This window comes from Myotis brandtii, unplaced genomic scaffold (genome assembly GCF_000412655.1).
Source record: "Myotis brandtii unplaced genomic scaffold, ASM41265v1 scaffold120, whole genome shotgun sequence".
Lineage (NCBI taxonomy): Eukaryota > Metazoa > Chordata > Mammalia > Chiroptera > Vespertilionidae > Myotis > Myotis brandtii.
Window position 1 is genome coordinate 2,167,319 of NW_005354174.1, and position 19,864 is coordinate 2,187,182.

At 37.0% G+C, this 19,864-nt stretch overlaps 1 protein-coding gene across 6 annotated transcripts in view; it reads right to left on the minus strand.

Annotated features, from left to right (window-relative positions):
- INTS2 (integrator complex subunit 2) overlaps nucleotides 1-19,864 on the minus strand; it is a 48,383-nt gene that overhangs the window by 6,754 nt on the left and 21,765 nt on the right. For all 6 annotated transcript variants that reach the window (XM_014531681.1, XM_005858560.2, XM_014531687.1 and 3 more), the window contains exons 16-20: nucleotides 16,636-16,740; nucleotides 10,570-10,734; nucleotides 8,590-8,791; nucleotides 5,734-5,859; nucleotides 984-1,182 (exon numbers count right to left, since the gene is read on the minus strand). In XM_014531681.1, the coding sequence (XP_014387167.1) occupies nucleotides 984-1,182; nucleotides 5,734-5,859; nucleotides 8,590-8,791; nucleotides 10,570-10,734; nucleotides 16,636-16,740 (797 nt within the window). The remainder of the gene's footprint in view (nucleotides 1-983; nucleotides 1,183-5,733; nucleotides 5,860-8,589; nucleotides 8,792-10,569; nucleotides 10,735-16,635; nucleotides 16,741-19,864) is intronic.

Sequence of the window (19,864 nt, forward strand, 5' to 3'; positions counted from 1 at the left end):
GGCTGCAGGGCTGCGGGGCTGCAAAGCTGGAGGAGCGAGCTGGGGCCCGATCCCCGCCGGCCACCTCGAGGGACCCCACCAGTGCATGAATTTGTGCACTCGGCCTCTAGTAAATAATAACACAAGAATAAACTGTGTTTCACAGACACCTATAAACCTACTTTTGCCCTACTCTGCATATGTACTATCTATTTCTTGTTCTGTTTGTCTCCACCATTAAATTTTTTCCATTTAATTTTTTTTTAAATACGTTTTTATTGATTTCAGTGAGGAAAGGAGAGGGAGAGATTAAGAAACATCAATGATGAAAGAGAATCATTGATCAGTTGCCTCCTGTATGCCCCCTACTGGGGATTGAGCCTGCAACCCAGGCACGTGTCCTTGACTGGAATCGAACCTGGGACCCTTCAGTCTGCAGGCCAACGTTCTATACATTGAGCCAAACCGGCTAGGGCCACCGTTTGATTTTAAGAAGCAGAAGTTTTATATTTTGTTAAAATGTAAATCTGATTTAAATGGTTGTTATATTAGTATCATGAAGCCCTGGCTGAGTGTCTTAGTTGGTTGGAGCATCGTCCTATACACCAAAAAGGTTGTGGGTTCAATTTACAGTCAGGGGACATATCTAGGTTGCAGGTATGTTCAACCCCCAGTCAGGGTGAGAACAGGAGGCAACCAATCGATATTTTTCACATCGATGTTTCTCTTTCTCTTCGCATTCTCTCTCTCTCTATCTCACCCTTCCTTCCTCCCAAATCTTTGGGCGAGGATAAAAAAAATTAGTATCATATTATTTCTGATTTTAGTAATACAGTCCATCTGATATTTAGAAGTAAAGGTAACACCATTATATTATATTCTGTAAAAAAATGAATGCACAATATGTCACCTTTGTACAGAGAAAGCATAATATGCCTTCTACTTAACTGATTATATTAATAGTGCAGCACTTGCCCTTTTTTTACTAAATTTTACTTTATTACCTGAGCAGCCAGTAATGCATTTTTCAATTCTTCTCTAGTAACTTCTGGGCCATCAGTTTGTCCAACTAAACCTAATGTATTATTCTGGGAAGACCTATCCTGCTCTGCTGTTTCCTTCAGATGAGCACTAAGGTAAGCTTTGGATGCAAGAAGATATCCATTCAACATGTGAAGAGTAATATCCATCAGTGGGGGGCATCTATATACAGAAAGGAGAAAAATACATGAGAAAGAATATAAATGTATAAATTAGCCAGAACATGACCAATTAGTTTAACTTGAACAGTACCTGAAAACAGTAGAAAAGTAACACTTTTCCCACTGAAATATTCATTCTCAAAATAGAAGTTCCATATGTCTTATTTCTCTATATTTTAAGATTCTATGAGTATTTATTTCCTCTTACCAGCTATAATGTATAATGTATGCCCTAGAGAAAAGACATTCTATTTTGCAGAAAATGGCACTACCAGTAAATCTTTTTGATCTGATCATGCAAAGCAGCTGTCTTCAAGGAGAAATATTCTATTATTAATAAGATGAAGGAGAAATATTCTATTATTGATAAGATGAAGCAGAATATTTACTCTTTCTACTCCTAACTCTTGCTTGTTTGGAGCAAGACAACTCTGTATTCCAAGAGTGCTTTATCCACTTGACCTGGAAAAAATTTTTACTGAGCCTCCGTTTCCTCATCTATAAAATAAGTACAGTTATTCATTCCTCGAATAACTGAATTAAATGTAAAAAAGGAAACAAAAAAGATAAATTGGTAATGACTAAAATTTTTAAACTGAGCTCTTAGAAAACCCTAAAATGCCATTTCTCAGTCTATCACAGAGCAAACTAGCATGTGTGCATAAACAGCATTATAGCTTTGTTTACAACTGTGGCACACTGGAAAAGCTTAAATGTCCATAAATACCAGTATGTCAATGGTTTTTGTGAAATGTCTACATTTTTTATAATAACTATGCATGTATTTACAGTGGAAAAAAATATGTCAATGGTTAAATAAACTATAGCAATGTTTCCCAAAATTGAAGATTAAGAATCACCTGGAGTATGCATTTTAAAAAAAAATTCCAAACTCTCCTCCAGACATTTTGTATGTTTCTAGAGGACAGGCCTGGTAATCTATATATGGAATACTATGTAACAGTTAAAACAAATGAGGTAGAAACATGCATACTAGTATGGGAAATGTTGAGCACAGTAAGTTTTTTTAAAAGAACAAAGTAATTCCCAAAGTATACTACTACTACTATTTTTTAAAATTACCCAAAACAAAAAAGTAAATACTTCTATTTATAAATTAGTAAATACATAGAAAGTAAAGCTACATACACACCATTCTGACATCAAAGTTTCCTCTAGAGATGGAACTGGGATTGATCAAAGAGGACAAAGGAATTTTGCTTTAGCAATGACAGCATGGTAGAGATAACAGAGAACAAGACTTTTCAACTGAAGAACCTTTTTCTTGTGAAACTTCTTGTTTATTCACTTATTAACATGTATTATGAAAACTTCCATATATACAAAATAGAGGAAATATTATAATGAACCTCCAAGAACTCATCACTAGCTTCAACAGTTATCTACACAGGGCTAGTCTGATTTCATCTATACCTCCATCCACTTTCCCATCACCAACAGTGAGTTAGTGCAAAGCAAATCCTAAATATCATGAATTTTTATATGTGTATATCTTTTCATATTGTTTGACTTTATTAAAATACATGTGAATGACCACTTGTTAAAAAATAAATTTTTAAAAATGAACAAAATTAAAAGACAAAACCATAGAATAAGGGGAAAAACAGCAATATATATATATATACACAAAGAGCTAATATCCTTTATAAAATGAAAACTTCCATATATACAAAATAGAGGAAATATTATAATGAACCTCCAAGAACTCATCACTAGCTTCAACAGTTATCTACACAGGGCTAGTCTGATTTCATCTATACCTCCATCCACTTTCCCATCACCAACAGTGAGTTAGTGCAAAGCAAATCCTAAATATCATGAATTTTTATATGTGTATATCTTTTCATATTGTTTGACTTTATTAAAATACATGTGAATGACCACTTGTTAAAAAATAAATTTTTAAAAATGAACAAAATTAAAAGACAAAACCATAGAATAAGGGGAAAAACAGCAATATATATATATATACAAAGAGCTAATATCCTTTATAAAGAGCTCTTTAAATTAAAAAAAAAAAAAGATAAGCAATCCAATATAAAGGTAGGCTAAAATATAAAGAAGATACATTAAAATATTCAATCTAAAATATAAATTGAAATGGGAATCCATTTTTCACCTATTAAATTGGGAAATATATAAAACAGTGTAGGAAAGTGTGTAATATCAAACACAGTTATGGGAATGTAAACTGGTTCAGCATTTCTGGATGACAAATCCAGAAATTGGAATCAAAAGTCCTAAAAATGAGTGTGTTACTTTTGCCCCAATAATCCCATTTTTAAGAATCTATTCTGCCCTGGCCAGTGTTGCTAAGTGGTAAGAGTGTTGCCTCTCTTCCCACCCCTCCAACCCCCCCAGCTAAGTGTGGTGGGTTCAATTCCCGGTCAAGGGCATGTACCTGGGTTGCCGGTTTGCTCCCCACCCCCCATCAGGGTGTGTAGGGGAAGCAACCAGTCAATGTTCGTTTCTCTCATATCAATGTTTCTTTCTCTTTCTCTCTCTCCCTCTCCCTCCCTCCCTCCAAGTCTCTCTGAAAAGCAATGGGAAAAATACCTTCAGGTGAGGATTAACAACAAAAAAATTTTTTTTAAAAAGAATATATTCTGAGGAAATCCTCAGTACATAGAACAGTCACCACAGCACTATTGATAACAAAATATAGAAATAAACAAAATATCCAATAATAAGAGACTGAGCTAAGCATATCTATGTGGATATCATGTGGCCAATTAATATAAGAATATCTATTAAAATGAGAAAAGGTTCAGAAGTGAAGTAAAAAATCCAGGCTACAAAAACATTACATACATATGATGGCATAATTTAACAACTTCCTGAACAACTGGAGGCACTTCAGGTGAAAAGTTACCTACTTAGGTAGATTTTTAACACTGATAAATTGTTTTAGAAGTGGCTCTTTTCTAGAAGTATTATTACTAGAGGCCCGGTGCACGAAATTCATGCACGGGTGGGGTCCCTAGGCCTGGCCAGCGATCAGGGCCAATTGGGGCCTTCTGGCTGCCAGCCGGGGCCTTCCTTTGTTCCGCGCCACCCCTGGTGGTCAGCACACACCATAGCGAGTGATCGAACTCCTGGTCTCCCAGTCAAACTCCTGAAGGGACACTGCATATTAGCCTTTTATATATATAGATTGTTTTCCTTTTATTCGATATTTAATGTCACTTATACTAATAGTATTTATTCTTCTGATTCCTATCTTCTATGAGACCCTGAGCTTGCCAAATTATATTTGGCTGCTTTTGCAGGTTTTGTCACTTCAAGAATATCATCCCCAGGTTTGAGGGCAGATGAGTCTATAGAGTATATTCTAATTAGTGTTTACTCATTTCTTTAAACCACCTAGCGCAAAGCTTCCCTTCTTAAATTACCACCTAAATGACCTCATTAGCCTATTACTCAAGGCTCCCCTCCCCATAGTATGACCCTAATCTAATATTCCAATTCTAAAATTGTTCTTAAAAACTCACCCTTCTGCACTAGTCCTTTTTATTCTTGCTTCTACACTTTTGTTTATACTATTCTTTTGCCCACAATATCTTCTCTGACCCCCTAACGACCACCATTATAGTCTGTTCATCTAAATCAGCGGTTCTCAACCTGTGGGTCGTGACCCCTTTGGCAGTCAAACAACTTTCACAGAGGTCGCCTAAGACCATCCTGCATATCAGATATTTACATTACGATTCATAACAGTAGCAACATTACAGTTATGAAGTAGCAACGAAAATAATTTTATGGCTGGGTCACAACATGAGGAACTGTATTTAAAGGGCCAGAAGGTTGAGAACCACTGATCTAAATCCTATTTTTATCCTTTAAAATACTACTCAGGTCTGACTTCCTTCTCATCTTTCCTGAACTTTTAACAGCATTCACTTACTATACCATTAATCTACCTGTGACCATATTATTTAACTTTCCATTTATTTGTCTTACGCAGGTGATAATCACTTTGAAGGCAGGCCCCTCAACTTATATATCTTTGATATTATTTAGCAAATAGAAATTCAAACATTAATGATGTGAATTAATTAATTATGCCCCTTGAAGTGAAGCCACTTCAAAGCAATTAAGTTTGGCAATTGGCAAGAAAATATAGACAAATACGGTCTCAGTGAAGCTAACATCACAAGTGAGGATGCCAAAAAGATCACAGTTGTAATGCATGTAATGGTTCACAATAAATCAATTTCTTTAAAAGCCTTTTCAACAATGCTAGCAGAAATGGTATTATTCTTTATTGGTCTTGTTCTGAGAGAAAGAACAGCCATTATTGAGGGTTGCCGACACAAGAAGGACATTTCTTTAAGGCTAGATTTATTAATCACATATTAAATATTAAACTGAATATATAGTTCAACATAGACAACTTAAAAAAAAACCCACCTCACAGATTATACTACAAGAACCAGTTACTACAAGAACCTTAGATATAAGTTTAAATTGAATTTCTTTGACTCTCGAAAGTAAAACTCTATAATAAAAATGAAATTCAAATGACACATACCTGTGTACCCTATGATCACATCTTAGAACAATGAGAGGATCTATCATCAGGTCATTCTGAGTATACTTTTGTTGTCGAACAAACTTTATTGAAGGTTGAAGTGCATTGACTGTCATTACCCACAGCCTGATGAGAAAATAATCACATGTTCAAAAACAATTATGTTATGATTAAAACATGTAGCCATCTAGTCCTTTTTCTCTTAAAAAAATATATTCAGGGGGAGAAATAGAAAACTGGTGTGAATGAACTTTGAAAATTAAAAACTATAGAAATCTAATCTATTGTTATGTCTCTAAAACAAATGAAGTTAAAACATTAAACACAAAGTAGTTTCAAAATTCTTCACCAGTGTAATGGACTAATCATGGCATTTAAAATAAAAATCTGAATTAAATCCTCAGTAATACCATACTTGCTATGACTATATAAGTAATTGAGCCTGTCTGAACTGTTTCCTCATCTATAAAACAGTAATATAATACCTATAAACAAAATCTTACCAAAGTTTGCACTTTCAAACTGTATTTGGCCCCACAAATTAAGTCACTGTTCTATATTTATCATCATAAAATTTTAATGTGAGGTGCCACTTTGAGATGAGACATCAATAGACTATAAACATAGTTATTAACCTGACTGCACATCAGAATTATTGAATGACATATCAATATGGAAGGTACCTGATCTACAGTGAAGCCCAGGAGTCCACTAGTCCCACCTCACACACACAGGTTGTCCACTCTTAAATATGAATGGACAGCCAAGAATGATCAGACATTTCAAGAACGCTTCTATTTTGAAAGATTAAAATATACAAACAGAAGGAATGGGACTCCAAGAAACAAAATGTTTGGATGAGAAGGAAAATAAATTTTTTAAACCTATAATTAATATCCTTAAAGCAGTGGTTGGCAAACTGCGGCTCGCGAGCCACATGCGGCTCTTTGGCCCCTTGAGTGTGGCTCTTCCTAAGCCTTAGGAGTACCCTAATTAAGTTAATAACAATGTACCTACCTATATAGTTTAAGTTTAAAAAATTTGGCTCTCAAAAGAAATTTCAATCGTTGTACTGTTGATATTTGGCTCTGTTGACTAATGAGTTTGCCGACCACTGCAAAGGATAGAATATTTCACATATGAAAACAAGAACAGGAGGCATTCTAAAATATTCAGATCAGAGCTCTTAGAAATTAAGAATATAACAGAATTTTTTTAATTCAAAGGAAAGATCAGATGATAACACTGAAGAAATATCCAAAAAAGTATAGTCAAAAGACAAATTTTTAAAAAAGAGGAAAGCCCAACCAATGTGGCTCAATGGTTGAGCATTGATAGACCTATGAACCAGGAGGTCATGGTTCAATTCCCGGTCAGGGCACATGCCCGGGTTGCAGGCTCAATTCCCAGTGTGAGGTGTGCAGGAGGCAGCCTATCAATGATTCTCTCTCATCAGTGATGTTTCTATCTCTTTCTCCCTCTCTCCCTCCCTGAAATCAATAAAATATTTTTTTAAAAAGATTTGGAATTGGTATAACATCATTATTCAACACCAATAAGGGACGCTCCAATTCAGTCAATAGAATGAAGCCTTCAAATTTCTGAAAGGAAAAACGAGCTAGAATTCTACATTGAGGCTAAATATCAATCACATGTGAGGGGGAAAATAAAAATCTTCTCAGACAGACAAGTCTCAAAAAAAAATGTTTCCCAAACACCTTTTTCTCAGGTAGCAACTTGAGTGTGAGTTCCACGCACTGAAATGAGGAACTAAACCGACTAAGAGAAAAACATGGAATCCAACAAAGAAACGAGACAAAGCAATTCCAGATGGCTACTGTGCATATCCCAGATTCAAGCATGAGAAAAAGCTGTGAGAGGAATGTTTCCAAGAAAAAAATGTTACTGATGTGTTATAACTAACTGTGAAGTAAGTTTCCCCTCAATAATGGAGTTTAGGGATGAATAAGTTATTGATGCAAAATCTGAGTGAATGGATAGAGGCAAGTAGGGTTTGTGTGCGGGATGGGGAGGAGGCAGTTGTATAAGTAGTAAATTATAATCAAAGGATATTCCACAGATGAACTATAAATAACACTTATATAGTCATAATAATATGCACATTGAAGATTGCTATAACCAAAAATTTTGAGATAACTATGTTGAGAGAAAAGGAGAAAGTATGTACTGGTGGACGAGGGACTCACAGGGGAGAGAGCAGGTACTAAATCTTCATCTTGTATAGTAGGAAGTCAAAAGATAACTTCTAAATTGGAAAGTCAGGAAATCATAGTAATTATAAGCATATTATTGTGACATATGGAGAAACATTAATGCCAGAATAAAAAGATAAAAGCTGAAAATAGTTGTCTTTAAGGAATAATATTCTAAAACAGGAAGGTATAGGCAGACCTTATATACTATTTAACTTCTAAAGTTATGTCCATTTATTAATTTATATGTGAGTTTACTTATAATTAGTTTCTTTATAATTAATATGAAATTTAATTTACTTATAATTTAAAATTATCTTTTAATTTAGAAAGTATAAATATTTCCAGACCTCCTGAATCAAAATCTCAGGTTAAGTCAGCCCAGTATTGTAAGTCAGCCCATACAATCTATGGATGAGTAGAGACCCATTTGACTAAAGACTAAATAAGTAATCCAATGTTCTTTAAACTTACTGCACACTGAAATCACCTAGAGAATCGTTTAAAAAAACACCAATGTTTGACTCCACCCACAGACATTCTTCAAATATTCAACAATTTTCTTTAACATTTAAGTTTAGGTTATTGTATATAATCACTGCAACACATTTATCTATTACATGTGATAATACACTAAAATTACCTTCTAGGCATCACAGTGTTAAGAACCATCCACAGTTTATTGACTGTTTGAAGAATTCGCCGTGGAACCCCTGCATTCAACAGCTGGTTCATATTGGATGTTAATACTTCTGCATATGGTATGAGTTCACTGGCAGAGAGTAGAGTCAAGTGTTCTAGAATCTGCATCACTTGTGTGTGACTTACTGGGACAGCTGAAAATGCTAAAAGGAAAACTTAGCAGTCACAATCTAAATTCCATACAGCTTACCAAAGATGAAGTAATATTGCTCTATCACAGCAATTTTTCAACCCTTTTCATCTCATGGCACACGTAAACTAATTACTAAAATTCTGTGGCACACCAAAACATATATTTTTTGACAATATGACAAAAAAAATAGGTATAATTTTGATTCCTTCACACCTGACGTCTATTGTTGTGTTGGCTCTTGTCATTTTTTATTTGATAATCTAAGGGGAAAGAGGTATTGCATGTTTTAAATATTCTTGTGTCACACTGGCTCAAAATTGCTGCACGATCAGACTATAGGTCAAGCAAATCAAGAAAACAATGTTAGCCCCAACCAGTTTGGCTCAGTGGATAGAGCATCAGCCTGCGGACTCAAGGGTCCCAGGTTCGATACCGGTCAAGGGCACGTATCTTGGTTGCGGGCACATAGCCAGTAGCGAGTGTGCAGGAGGCAGCTGATCGATGTTTCTCTCTCATCGATGTTTCTCACTCTCTATCCCTCTCCCTTCTTCTCTGTAAAAAATCAATAAAAAAATATATTTAATAATCTTACCAGCCATTAAAAAAAATAAATAAAAAAGAAAGAAAACAATGTTGCTTTTAAAAAAAAGTAAAACTTTCAATCCTAGCCATAGTTTTGGCTATATTTAGAGTAAAGACCTTAAGAAAAATTCATGTTAACTGTAATTATTTCATAGAGAACAAAAAATATATTATTTTTAAATTCACAGTAGCAACTCAAAGACAAATGTCATTTTCTTGATGATTCAGACGAATTTTAAAAATTGACTGAAATATGAAAATATTCCCTAGTATTGCTTTTGGCAATAGTATTCATTTGAAGGACGCAAACTTCTTGATGCCTTCTTCTGGGTGCCCCCTTTATAAGTTGTAAGCACCTAGCAGATTATTGTTAATAAAAAATTTCTAGAACTGTGCTCTTCAGTAGAAAAATCATTAACCACATCTGGCTACTGAGCACTTGAAATGTAGTTGCTCCAAAATATGATGTGCTCTAAGTATAAAATACACACCAGATTGCAAAGACATGGTATGGAAAAACAGTAAAATATCTCATTAATAGTTTTTTATATGTTGATTACATGATGAAATGATAATATATTAGATATATTCCACTAAATAAAATAATTACTAAAATTAATTTTGCCTGTTTTTAACTTTTTTAATGTAGCTATTGAAAAGTTAAAATTATAAGTGTGGCTCACTTCATATTTCTAGTTGACTCAAGTGCTGAGCTAGAATGCCAACCCATTCAAAGCCCGTTCATTGTTCTGACCAGGTCAGGATCTTCCTAAAACCACATGACCTATGTAGTGACATAACTTAGTACCTACAAGGGAACAGAAGTGTGTCAGAAAAAAATGGTTAAAATTCAAACCTGCCCTGGCCAGATAGCTCAGTTGGTTAGGGCGTAGTCCAAACACACCAAGGTTGCGGGGGTTCAATTCCCAGTCAAGGCACATACAAGAATCAACCAATGAATGCATAAACAAGTAGAACAACAAATCGACGTTTCTCTTTCTCTTTCTCTCTCTCTTTCCCTTCCTCTCACTAAAATCGATATAAAAAAAGGTTTTTAAGCCCTCACACTCAAAGAGAATTACTTAAAATATACTCACGAAAGCAATGTTATATCCCCAGGAAAATTCTGCATGATTTTAAGAATTTAATGAGCCTAACATTTCTTGATACTACTAAAGAAATAAAAGGACTATCAATTTACTGTACCTTCTTGGAGTTGTTCAGGAGAGTGGTTTTTGGCATTGTTAGTCAGGAGCATTCGCCTTAGCAGGGCACCAGTTCCTGTGATTTCTTCTTCACAGATCCAATCATCCACAATGCATAAATGTGGATAGTTAGTTGCAAGGAGACGTAGTAAAGCAGAATGCAACCCTTGAAAATATATAAAAAGTCCATTGGATTCTTCATTCTTAAACACCAAAATCAACTCTCCTCTCTCCCTTCTCCCTTCCATTTTCAGCAAGCCAAAGGAATTTGCACTTCTTGTGCATGCATACTAAGTTTGAGAACCTGTTCAGCAGTTTAGCTTGGGAATCTGCTTAAATAAAGAAAACCAAGTGATCTAATACACAGAACATTGGAAACTACTTCTTTCATCAAAAGTTCTCAAGCTTTCTTCAACACTATCCCAAAATAAAAGTCTCCAATCAGGAAATGTTGTTTGACATAGCAATAGTTCAAGAGTTGAGGGGAGAGGAAAGAAAAGGAGAGAAAAAAATATCCACTTGGGGGAAATCACATAGGGTTTGAAAAAGGCCTCACTCAGGAATTCTGATAGGCTTCTCTCAGAGAACATGTCTTCTCTACCCAGTTGACAATCATTGCTATAGATGGGTAAGATTTAAGTTGCCCACTTTTGGAAACCTAAAAGGCCTCAGGCACTTTATGTACATTTTCTCACTTCACCCTAACATTCTCACAAGGTAAGCAAATATTGTCTCCATTCTACTGTAAGGAAACAGGCTGAAGACATTTATCAAGGTTGCCAAAGTCACACAGCTAAGTATGTCGGCCAACTGAAGCAGTATTGATGATATCCACAGAGGGTGCATTTGTCTTCCTTCAAGAAGGGTTAAGGACAGTTTCCAGAGGGGAGACAAGTGGAAAAGAGGAAAAGGATTAAGAAGTACAAATTTCCAGTTATAAAATAATTCAGAAGGATATAATGTACAGCACAGGGAATAGAGTCAATATTATCTTCTATATATATAAAAGCCTAAGTGACCGTTTGACTATTTGACTGGTAGCTATGACATGCACTGACCACCAGGGGGCAGACACTCCGACTGGTAGGTTAGCCTGCTGCTGGGGTCTGGCCAATTGGGACTGGATGAGACTGGCCGGACACGCCTTGGAGCCCTCTCACGGTCCCTCCCCAGCCCTGATCATGCACCGGTGGGGTCCCAGATTGCAAGAGGGCGCAGGCCAGGCTGAGGGATCCCACCAGTGCACAAATCTGTGCACCGGGCCTCTAGTAATTATATAATAACCATGTACAGTGATAGACGATAACTAGACTTACTGTGACTACTTTGTAAGGTAGATAAATATTGAATCTCTATGTTGTACACATGAAACTAATAATTAAAGATAAAATTTTTAAAAAGGAAAAAATAAAATAGTCTACTTTTTAAAAAAAAGGGGTTAAGGAAGCTCAAATGGAATGGGAAATCTTCCTTTTATTAAATCGAAGTCTTGTTTCCAACCTTTTGCTTATAACATCGTTTGCCTATTCATGACTATCTATAATAATAAAAGCATAATATGCAAACTAGACCAGACGTCCTTCCGGACGAAGCCGGGGCTATGAAGGAAGCCCAGGACCCGGGTGCCACAGGGAAGCCGGTGCCAGCAGCTGGGGGAAGGAAAGCCTACTTTTGCACGAATTTCATGCATCGGGCCTCTAGTTATTAGAAAATATCAATAATGACAAAATAGGTAGCTATTTGCACCAGCTCGAAATTTCTCTTTGAGTGTACTTTCTCTTTGCTTGCTCAAATAAATTTTCTCTAGCAAGTTTGGGTCTTGGCTCTGAATTCTTTTCTTAGCCAGAAGTCAAATACCCAGGTTGTTGAACCCTGGTTTGGTCTGACCCCACTGGTCCGACACCTGGTGCCGTACTGCTGCCTACAACAATAGAGTGGGACCTTGCCCCAGGGTGACTTTTCCTTCCAGAGCACATAGCTGAGCAAGAGGTTTGGACCCTCTGACCTTTCCTCCCTAGAGATAACATCGAGGCCTCAGTTGTATTTCATCTCTAGGTCCAGATAAGCAACAAAATGAACCATGGCTCACTGCTGACTTCAGGACCAGCTGAATGGAATAATGACCCCCTGCCCTGGTGTTGGCCAATCAATCAGTGGAGACCACGACCCTGAATGAACACACCTGGAAAGCTACTGAATATTCTATTAAGATCTTCCCTGGGACCTCCCCTAAAATCTCCACCCTTAAAACCCTTAGGCCTGAGGACCCAGCGCACTCTCCTTCCAGGAGCACTTCTGTGCCTTTCCCTTTCTCCCTCCCCTTCCCAGCCCCAGGCACATTACCATTGGCTTCCTCACTCCCAAGCTCCAAGGGCCCTTCCTTTACCTCTATAACTTGTTTCCTAAGCCCATTCCTTCTACCTATGTAATTTAACCAATAAATGTTCTCCAAAAAAAATTTTTTTAATAAATAATGACAAATTATGATACTGCAAAAATTTATAGAGAAACAAGTGTTGGCACATAAATAACCTAATAAATATTGTTGTTACTATATTATCATCAGAGTTGTAAGAGTAGTAATAATAGTATTAATAGTAATAAAAGTACTTTAGATCCAATCACTCCCTTATTATGCAACTTAAATCAACTCCTAATACCACTGCTTAGTCCCAGAAGGGATAGCATCTGCTTCCTTTCTTATAGAAACTGCTTAAACCCCGGCTGGTTTGGCTCAGTGGATATGGCATAAGCCTCCGGACTGAAGGGTCCCGAGTTCAATTCTGGTCAAGGGTACATGCCTGGGTTGCTAGCTCAATCCCCGGTGGGGGCCATTCAGGAGGCAGATGATCGGTGACTCTCTCTCATCATTGATGTTTTCATCTCTCTCTCCCTCTCCCTTCCTCTCTGAAATCAATAAAAATATATTAAAAAAAAGAAAGAAAGAAACTGCTTAAAATTAATGTTTCTCTCCTGGCCGGCATGGTTCAGTAGTTGAGCGTCAACCTATGAATCAGGAGGTCACAGTTCAATTCTGACCAGGGCACATGCCTGGGTTGTGGGCTGGATCCCCGGTGGGGGGCATGTAGGAGGAGGCCAATGAATGTTTCTCATCATTGATGTTTTTATCTCTCTATCACTCCCTGAAATCAATAAAAATATATTTTAAAATAAATAAATAATTAATGTTTCTGTTTAAAAGGACACTGTAATAATCAAAAGTGGTATTATTTTAAAATTTAAATATATAAGTGCACAAATATATGTAAAATTAAGACTACCCCAAAACAGTCACAAAAATGACTGCTTACAATAGTGCAAAATTAATTTACATTCCTAATATCTTTAATAAAACATGTGTTGCCAAATGCTACCAGATATAACATCATTTCTTTGAAAATAAATTAAGCAAAGATACAATAATGCAGACATCTACCTAAAGATGACCAAAGAAGGTTCATGTTCCTCCTTGAAACCAACAATAAAGAAAAAAATAGAAAATTTGAGCTTCAAAGAAACAAACAAAACCCAAACTCAAACATGATAAACAGAAATAAGGAAAAAATGAATTTCAAAAAATATTCCATATTTTTATTTGACAGTTTTACAGTAAAAATATTACAGTAATTTCATGCTATGGAGTATTATGAAGCAGTTAAAAACAATAATGTACATGTACTGACATGAAAAGATTTCCAAGACTCCCAGACAAAAAGCAAATCTCAGGAGACAGATATAATGACATTTATGATTTATTTTAATTTTACTCATGTATGTATCTATTCTCTTCAACCATATGAAATTAAATTTTTGAATAGTTGAATACATGCAATTTCATATAGATCAACTTGTATAAAAAAAGGTCTGGCCCTAGCCAGTTTTGCTCAGTGGATAGAGCATTGGCCTGCGGACTGATGGGTTCCAGGTTCTATTCTGCTCAAGGGCACATACCTCGGTTGCAGGCTCCTCCCCAGCCAAAGGCAACCAACTGATGTGTTTCTCTCTGTTCCTCTCTCTAAAAATCAAGGGAAAAATATCCTCAGGTGAGGATTTAAAAAAAAGGTCTGAAATTACACACCAAAATAAAATAGCTAGGATTTGGGCAGGGGGGGAGGGGGCGTTTCAAGAAGTAAGATTAGATAGAAGATGGCGGCATAGGTAAACACCGGAGACTGCTGCCGCAAACAACCACTTCAAAAATACAACTAAAAGACGGAACGGACATCACCCAGAACCACAGGAAAGCTGGCTGAGGAGAGACTCTTCAACTAGAAGGAAAAATAACAGCACACCGAGGCTCAGAGGAGGCGCAGTGTGGAAAATACTCAGGTGCGGAGGTGCGCGCGCAAAGCGGGCTGGTGGCTGAGAGCGCGGTTGTCGTTTTCGGTCAGGGGGGAGTCTCAGACTCTGAGCTCCAGATACGGGCGAATCGCTGGGGACTCGGACCCAAACGGGAGAAGCGGGAGTGTCTGGCATCAGTTGGAAGGCAGCTTTCCCTCCGAGGTTTGCAGCGGTTCCGGGGGTTCTGAGAAGCAGAGCCTCTGGGAACAGGACTGAGGGCACCATAACGGCTCCCTCCGCCCGCCCTGTTGAGCCCGCCCCGCCCAAGCCCTGCGCAGAGCCATTTGCCGGATCGCCTCAGGCAAAGGCTAGATTAGCACCTCCCCAGAGGACAGAAGTTTTCCGCGGCAGACACAGCTGATTCACACAGCCAGTCGGCCTGGTGGTCAAATCCCTCTAGTATTAACTACAACAATCAAGGCTCAACTAGAACAAGACTGCGCACAAAGACCACAAGGGGGTGCACCAAGAAAGCATAAAAAATGCGGAGACAAAAAAACATGACAGAAATGGAGGATATAGAGCTAAAAATCGCAATTTTGAGGGCTTGCAAAAATGTGCTAGAAGCTGTCAATAAACTTGAGGAGAGAGTCACGAAAACTAATGAGACCCTCGATGCTATGATAAAGAACCAACTAGAAATTAAGCATACACGGACTGAAATAAAGAATATTATACAGACACCCAATAGCAGACCAGAGGAGCACAAGAATCAAGCCAAAGATTTGAAATGCGAAGAAGCAAAAAACACCCAACCGGAAAAGCAAAATGAAAAAAGAATCCGAAAATACGAAGATAGTGTAAGGAGCCTCTGGGACAGCTTCAAGCGTACAAACATCAGAATAATTGGGGTGCCAGAAGATGAGAGACAGCAAGATATTGAAAACCTATTTGAAGAAATAATGGCAGAAAACTTCCCCCACCTGGTGAAAGAAATGGACTTACAGGTCCAAGAAGCGCAGAGAACCCCAAACAAAAGGAATCCAAAGAGGACCACACCAAGACACATCATAATTAAAATGCCAAGAGCAAAAGACAAAGAGAGAATCTTAAAAGCAGCAAGAGAAAGAGACTCAATTACCTACAAGGGAATACCCATACGACTGTCAGCTGATTTCTCAACAGAAACTTTGCAGGCCAGAAGGGAATGGCAAGAAATATTCAAAGTGATGAATACCAAGAACCTACAACCAAGATTACTTTATCCAGCAAAGCTATCATTCAGAATTGAAGGTCAGATAAAGAGCTTCACAGATAAGGAAAAGCTAAAGGAGTTCATCACCACTAAACCAGTATTATACGAAATGCTGAAAGGTATCCTTTAAGAAGAGGAAGAAGAAAAAGGTAAAGATACAAATTGTGAACAACAAACATGCATCTATCAACAAGTGAATCTAAGAATCAAGTGAATAAATAATCTGATGTACAGAATGAACTGGTGATTATAATGAATCAGGGACATAGAAAGGGAATGGACTGACTATTCTTGGGGGGGAAAGGGAAATGGGAGATGCAGGAAGAGACTGGACAAAAATCGTGCACCTATGGATGAGGACAGTGGATGGGGAGTGAGGAAAAGAAGTAAGATTAGAGAGGGAGGTAAACAGGAATTTCACTCTGGAATATTCTGAATTTTTAATATTGAGCGTCTATTAAATTTATATCATAAACAGAAGAAATTGTTTAACAGTGAATGTTAGCAGTAAAAAGCAAGTAAAACAAATACCTCCCAACTCCTGCTGCAGCCCTTGAGCCTGTCGAATAAGGAATTTGATAGGAATCTGATCCATTAAAGAGGCCGAATATGATTTTGGCTTTCTTTGCATGGCAGCTGTCAGTCAAAGGTAAAAAGCATAAGAAAAATAGTGTCAGAAACAACAGAAATCTTAACCTTCAACCCAAATGGGAACACAATGTTAAATTACTTTTAATTCACTTAATCTGAGAATACAACTCATAAAAGATGAAGGATTGCTACCAAATAGTAAATACACAGAGAGCAAGAACATACCAAGGGCAAGATCTGGAAAATGTCCCAAAATTGAAACTAGTGGGAGGAAAATCATGAGTGACAGAAGCCATATGCAGAAATGTCTTACACTAAAAAAAAAAGTGGTAAGTCTAGACTCCCAAATCTAATTAGGAGGACCAAATACAGTCATGACCACATGGCTTAAAGACTCATGATTCCAGCAGTCTTAATCTAATCATGTATAACTGTGGTGACTGATGCTTTTTAAAGGAAGTTGGGCACTATAAGTTTCACTTCCTTCTCTCACAACTCCCTCTTTCTCTCCTCCCTTTTGCTCTAAAAATCAATAAAAACATGTCCTCGGATGAGGATTAAAAACAAAAAGGAATGAGATTGCATTTAGGATTCCACTGGCTGCTTTATAGTTCCTTATATGTTCAATATTAATTACTATTGTCTTTAACTTCAAAAGTATCTAAAAATAAACTGTATTACCTAGTAATAAAGTCTTTAGATGTAATAAATAGGAAACATTTTTTAAGTATAAAAACTGGCCGGTGTGGTTCAGTTGTTTGAGCATCATCCCATGCACCAGAAGGTCACCGGTTCAATTCTAGTCAGGTCACATGCCCAGGTTGCTGGCTCAATCCCCAGTAGGAGGCATATAGGAGGCAGGTAGTCGATGTTTCTCTCTCTCTCTCTCTCTCTCTTCTTCCCTCCCTCCCTCTCCTTTCCAATTTCTCTAAAATCAATAAAAACATATTTAAGACCAAAAAAACTGGAAATATAATGGTAATGCTCATATATTAACTGGGTAATAATACACAGAGATTTATTATATTACTCTTTATTTCTTACACATATTCTTTTGGATTAATACAATATTTAACTAAAACTACACACATGTATTATATATTTTTAAAACCAAAAATATATGTGTATGTGAAAAAATATATACATATACACACATACACACTTTTTTTAAAAGACTGTGATATCCTAATACTTCATTCAATCTCAAATTTCAAGAATTCCATATTTGAGCTTTCTATAGCTACCTGGTGGCTGTTAATGTTTATTATTAGGGCCAAAACAGAACAGTTAACAAGGTACTGAAACTACAATACAACTTCACAGACAGGAATAAATTTGAGGCAGGTAATTATCTTTTTGGCTATTCAAGAGCAAAATTTTCCCATGCTGTGACATATTCTGCAGTTATTTATTCCCCTTGGAGATAAGAAACTAGAACTAGAAAAAAAAAATCTACATCAAGGGAAAAAATTCTCCAAGGAAAGGCCAACCCCTCCATTTGTCTTCTATATCCCATCTCCGTCACCTCTCAAGGAATCACTCCAAGGATTCTCTCTATATTTACATTTAGTTAATAAGGTCATTAAAATTATTAAAATACAGGCAATTCAGTTATCTATTAAATTAGCCTAAGGACTGAGCCTGAAGGGGTAACAGACATGTATTCATGCATCAGAGTACATACAATGCCTACACTGCAAAGACTATAGAATAGTGGTTCTCAACCTTCTGGCCCTTTAAATACAGTTCCTCATGTTGTGATCCAACCATAAAATTATTTTCGTTGCTACTTCATAACTGTAATGTTGCTACTGTTATGAATCGTAATGTAAATATCTGATATGCAGGATGGTCTTAGGCGACCCCTGTGAAAGGGTTGTTCGACCGCCAAAGGGGTCGCGACCCACAGGTTGAGAACCGCTGCTATAGAATGATGCTGAAGCTTGTTAGAATAGTTGACCTGACTTTCTCATATAACAGCTTGAGAATTAACAAAATATAAGCAAATAAAATGAACTATCACTAGAAACACTCCCCCATGCACAACTTACCTAAAGTCTTTGTGTTTGCTAGGAGAGCTTCCTCATAAGACAGTATGTAGTAAAGCACCAAAAGCTGTGCTGTGATACTGAAACGCTGACTAAGGCGGGTGTTGTCACTCTGGAGGTAACAGAAATGCTTTAAAATAATGTTAAATTTCATGAATGCTTTTTTGATAGCAAAAGTACTCAAAATAGACTATTCAGTGTTGCTGCTCCCAAAACGGGAGGAACATTGCTGTGTTTGCATTACTCAGAGAGACAACTTCAAGTTTAAATTAAATTTGAGATGGCATGGGAGATGAAGGGCAACTGCTGTTACTCAACAGAAATCCCATCAAGCTGTGTCTGAAAAAAGGTTTATAGGAGTCTAAAGTCTTACCTGAAATTACCATAAAGAAAATAACTCCTAAAAAAGATATTACACATTAAAATATATTTGTTAAAACATGTGACTATTTTTCCTTTTAAAAAAATAGAGAAAAATATTTTCTTCAAATTCACAACAAATGAATCTAGGTATAGCTAAAATCACAGGAAGCTAAATAAACCTGTGTTGAATGTTACATAGTCCTTTGATCAACACACATTCTCCAGGCATGCCTGACGTTAAAGTGAAGCTTTTAAAAGAATTCCTCAAAAAATGCCTCTTCGCTCGGCTGGTGTCGCTCAGTGGTTGAGCATTGACCTATGAACCAGGAGGTCATGGTTCGATTCTCGGTCAAGGCACATGCCCGGGTTTCGGGCTCATCGCCAGTGAGGGGCATGCAGGAGGCAGTCGATCAATAATTCTCTCTCCAAAAAGGAATGAGATTGCATTTAGGATTCCACTGGCTGCTTTATAGTTCCTTATATGTTCAATATTAATTACTATTGTCTTTAACTTCAAAAGTATCTAAAAATAAACTGTATTACCTAGTAATAAAGTCTTTAGATGTAATAAATAGGAAACATTTTTTAAGTATAAAAACTGGCCGGTGTGGTTCAGTTGTTTGAGCATCATCCCATGCACCAGAAGGTCACCGGTTCAATTCTAGTCAGGTCACATGCCCAGGTTGCTGGCTCAATCCCCAGTAGGAGGCATATAGGAGGCAGGTAGTCGATGTTTCTCTCTCTCTCTCTCTCTCTCT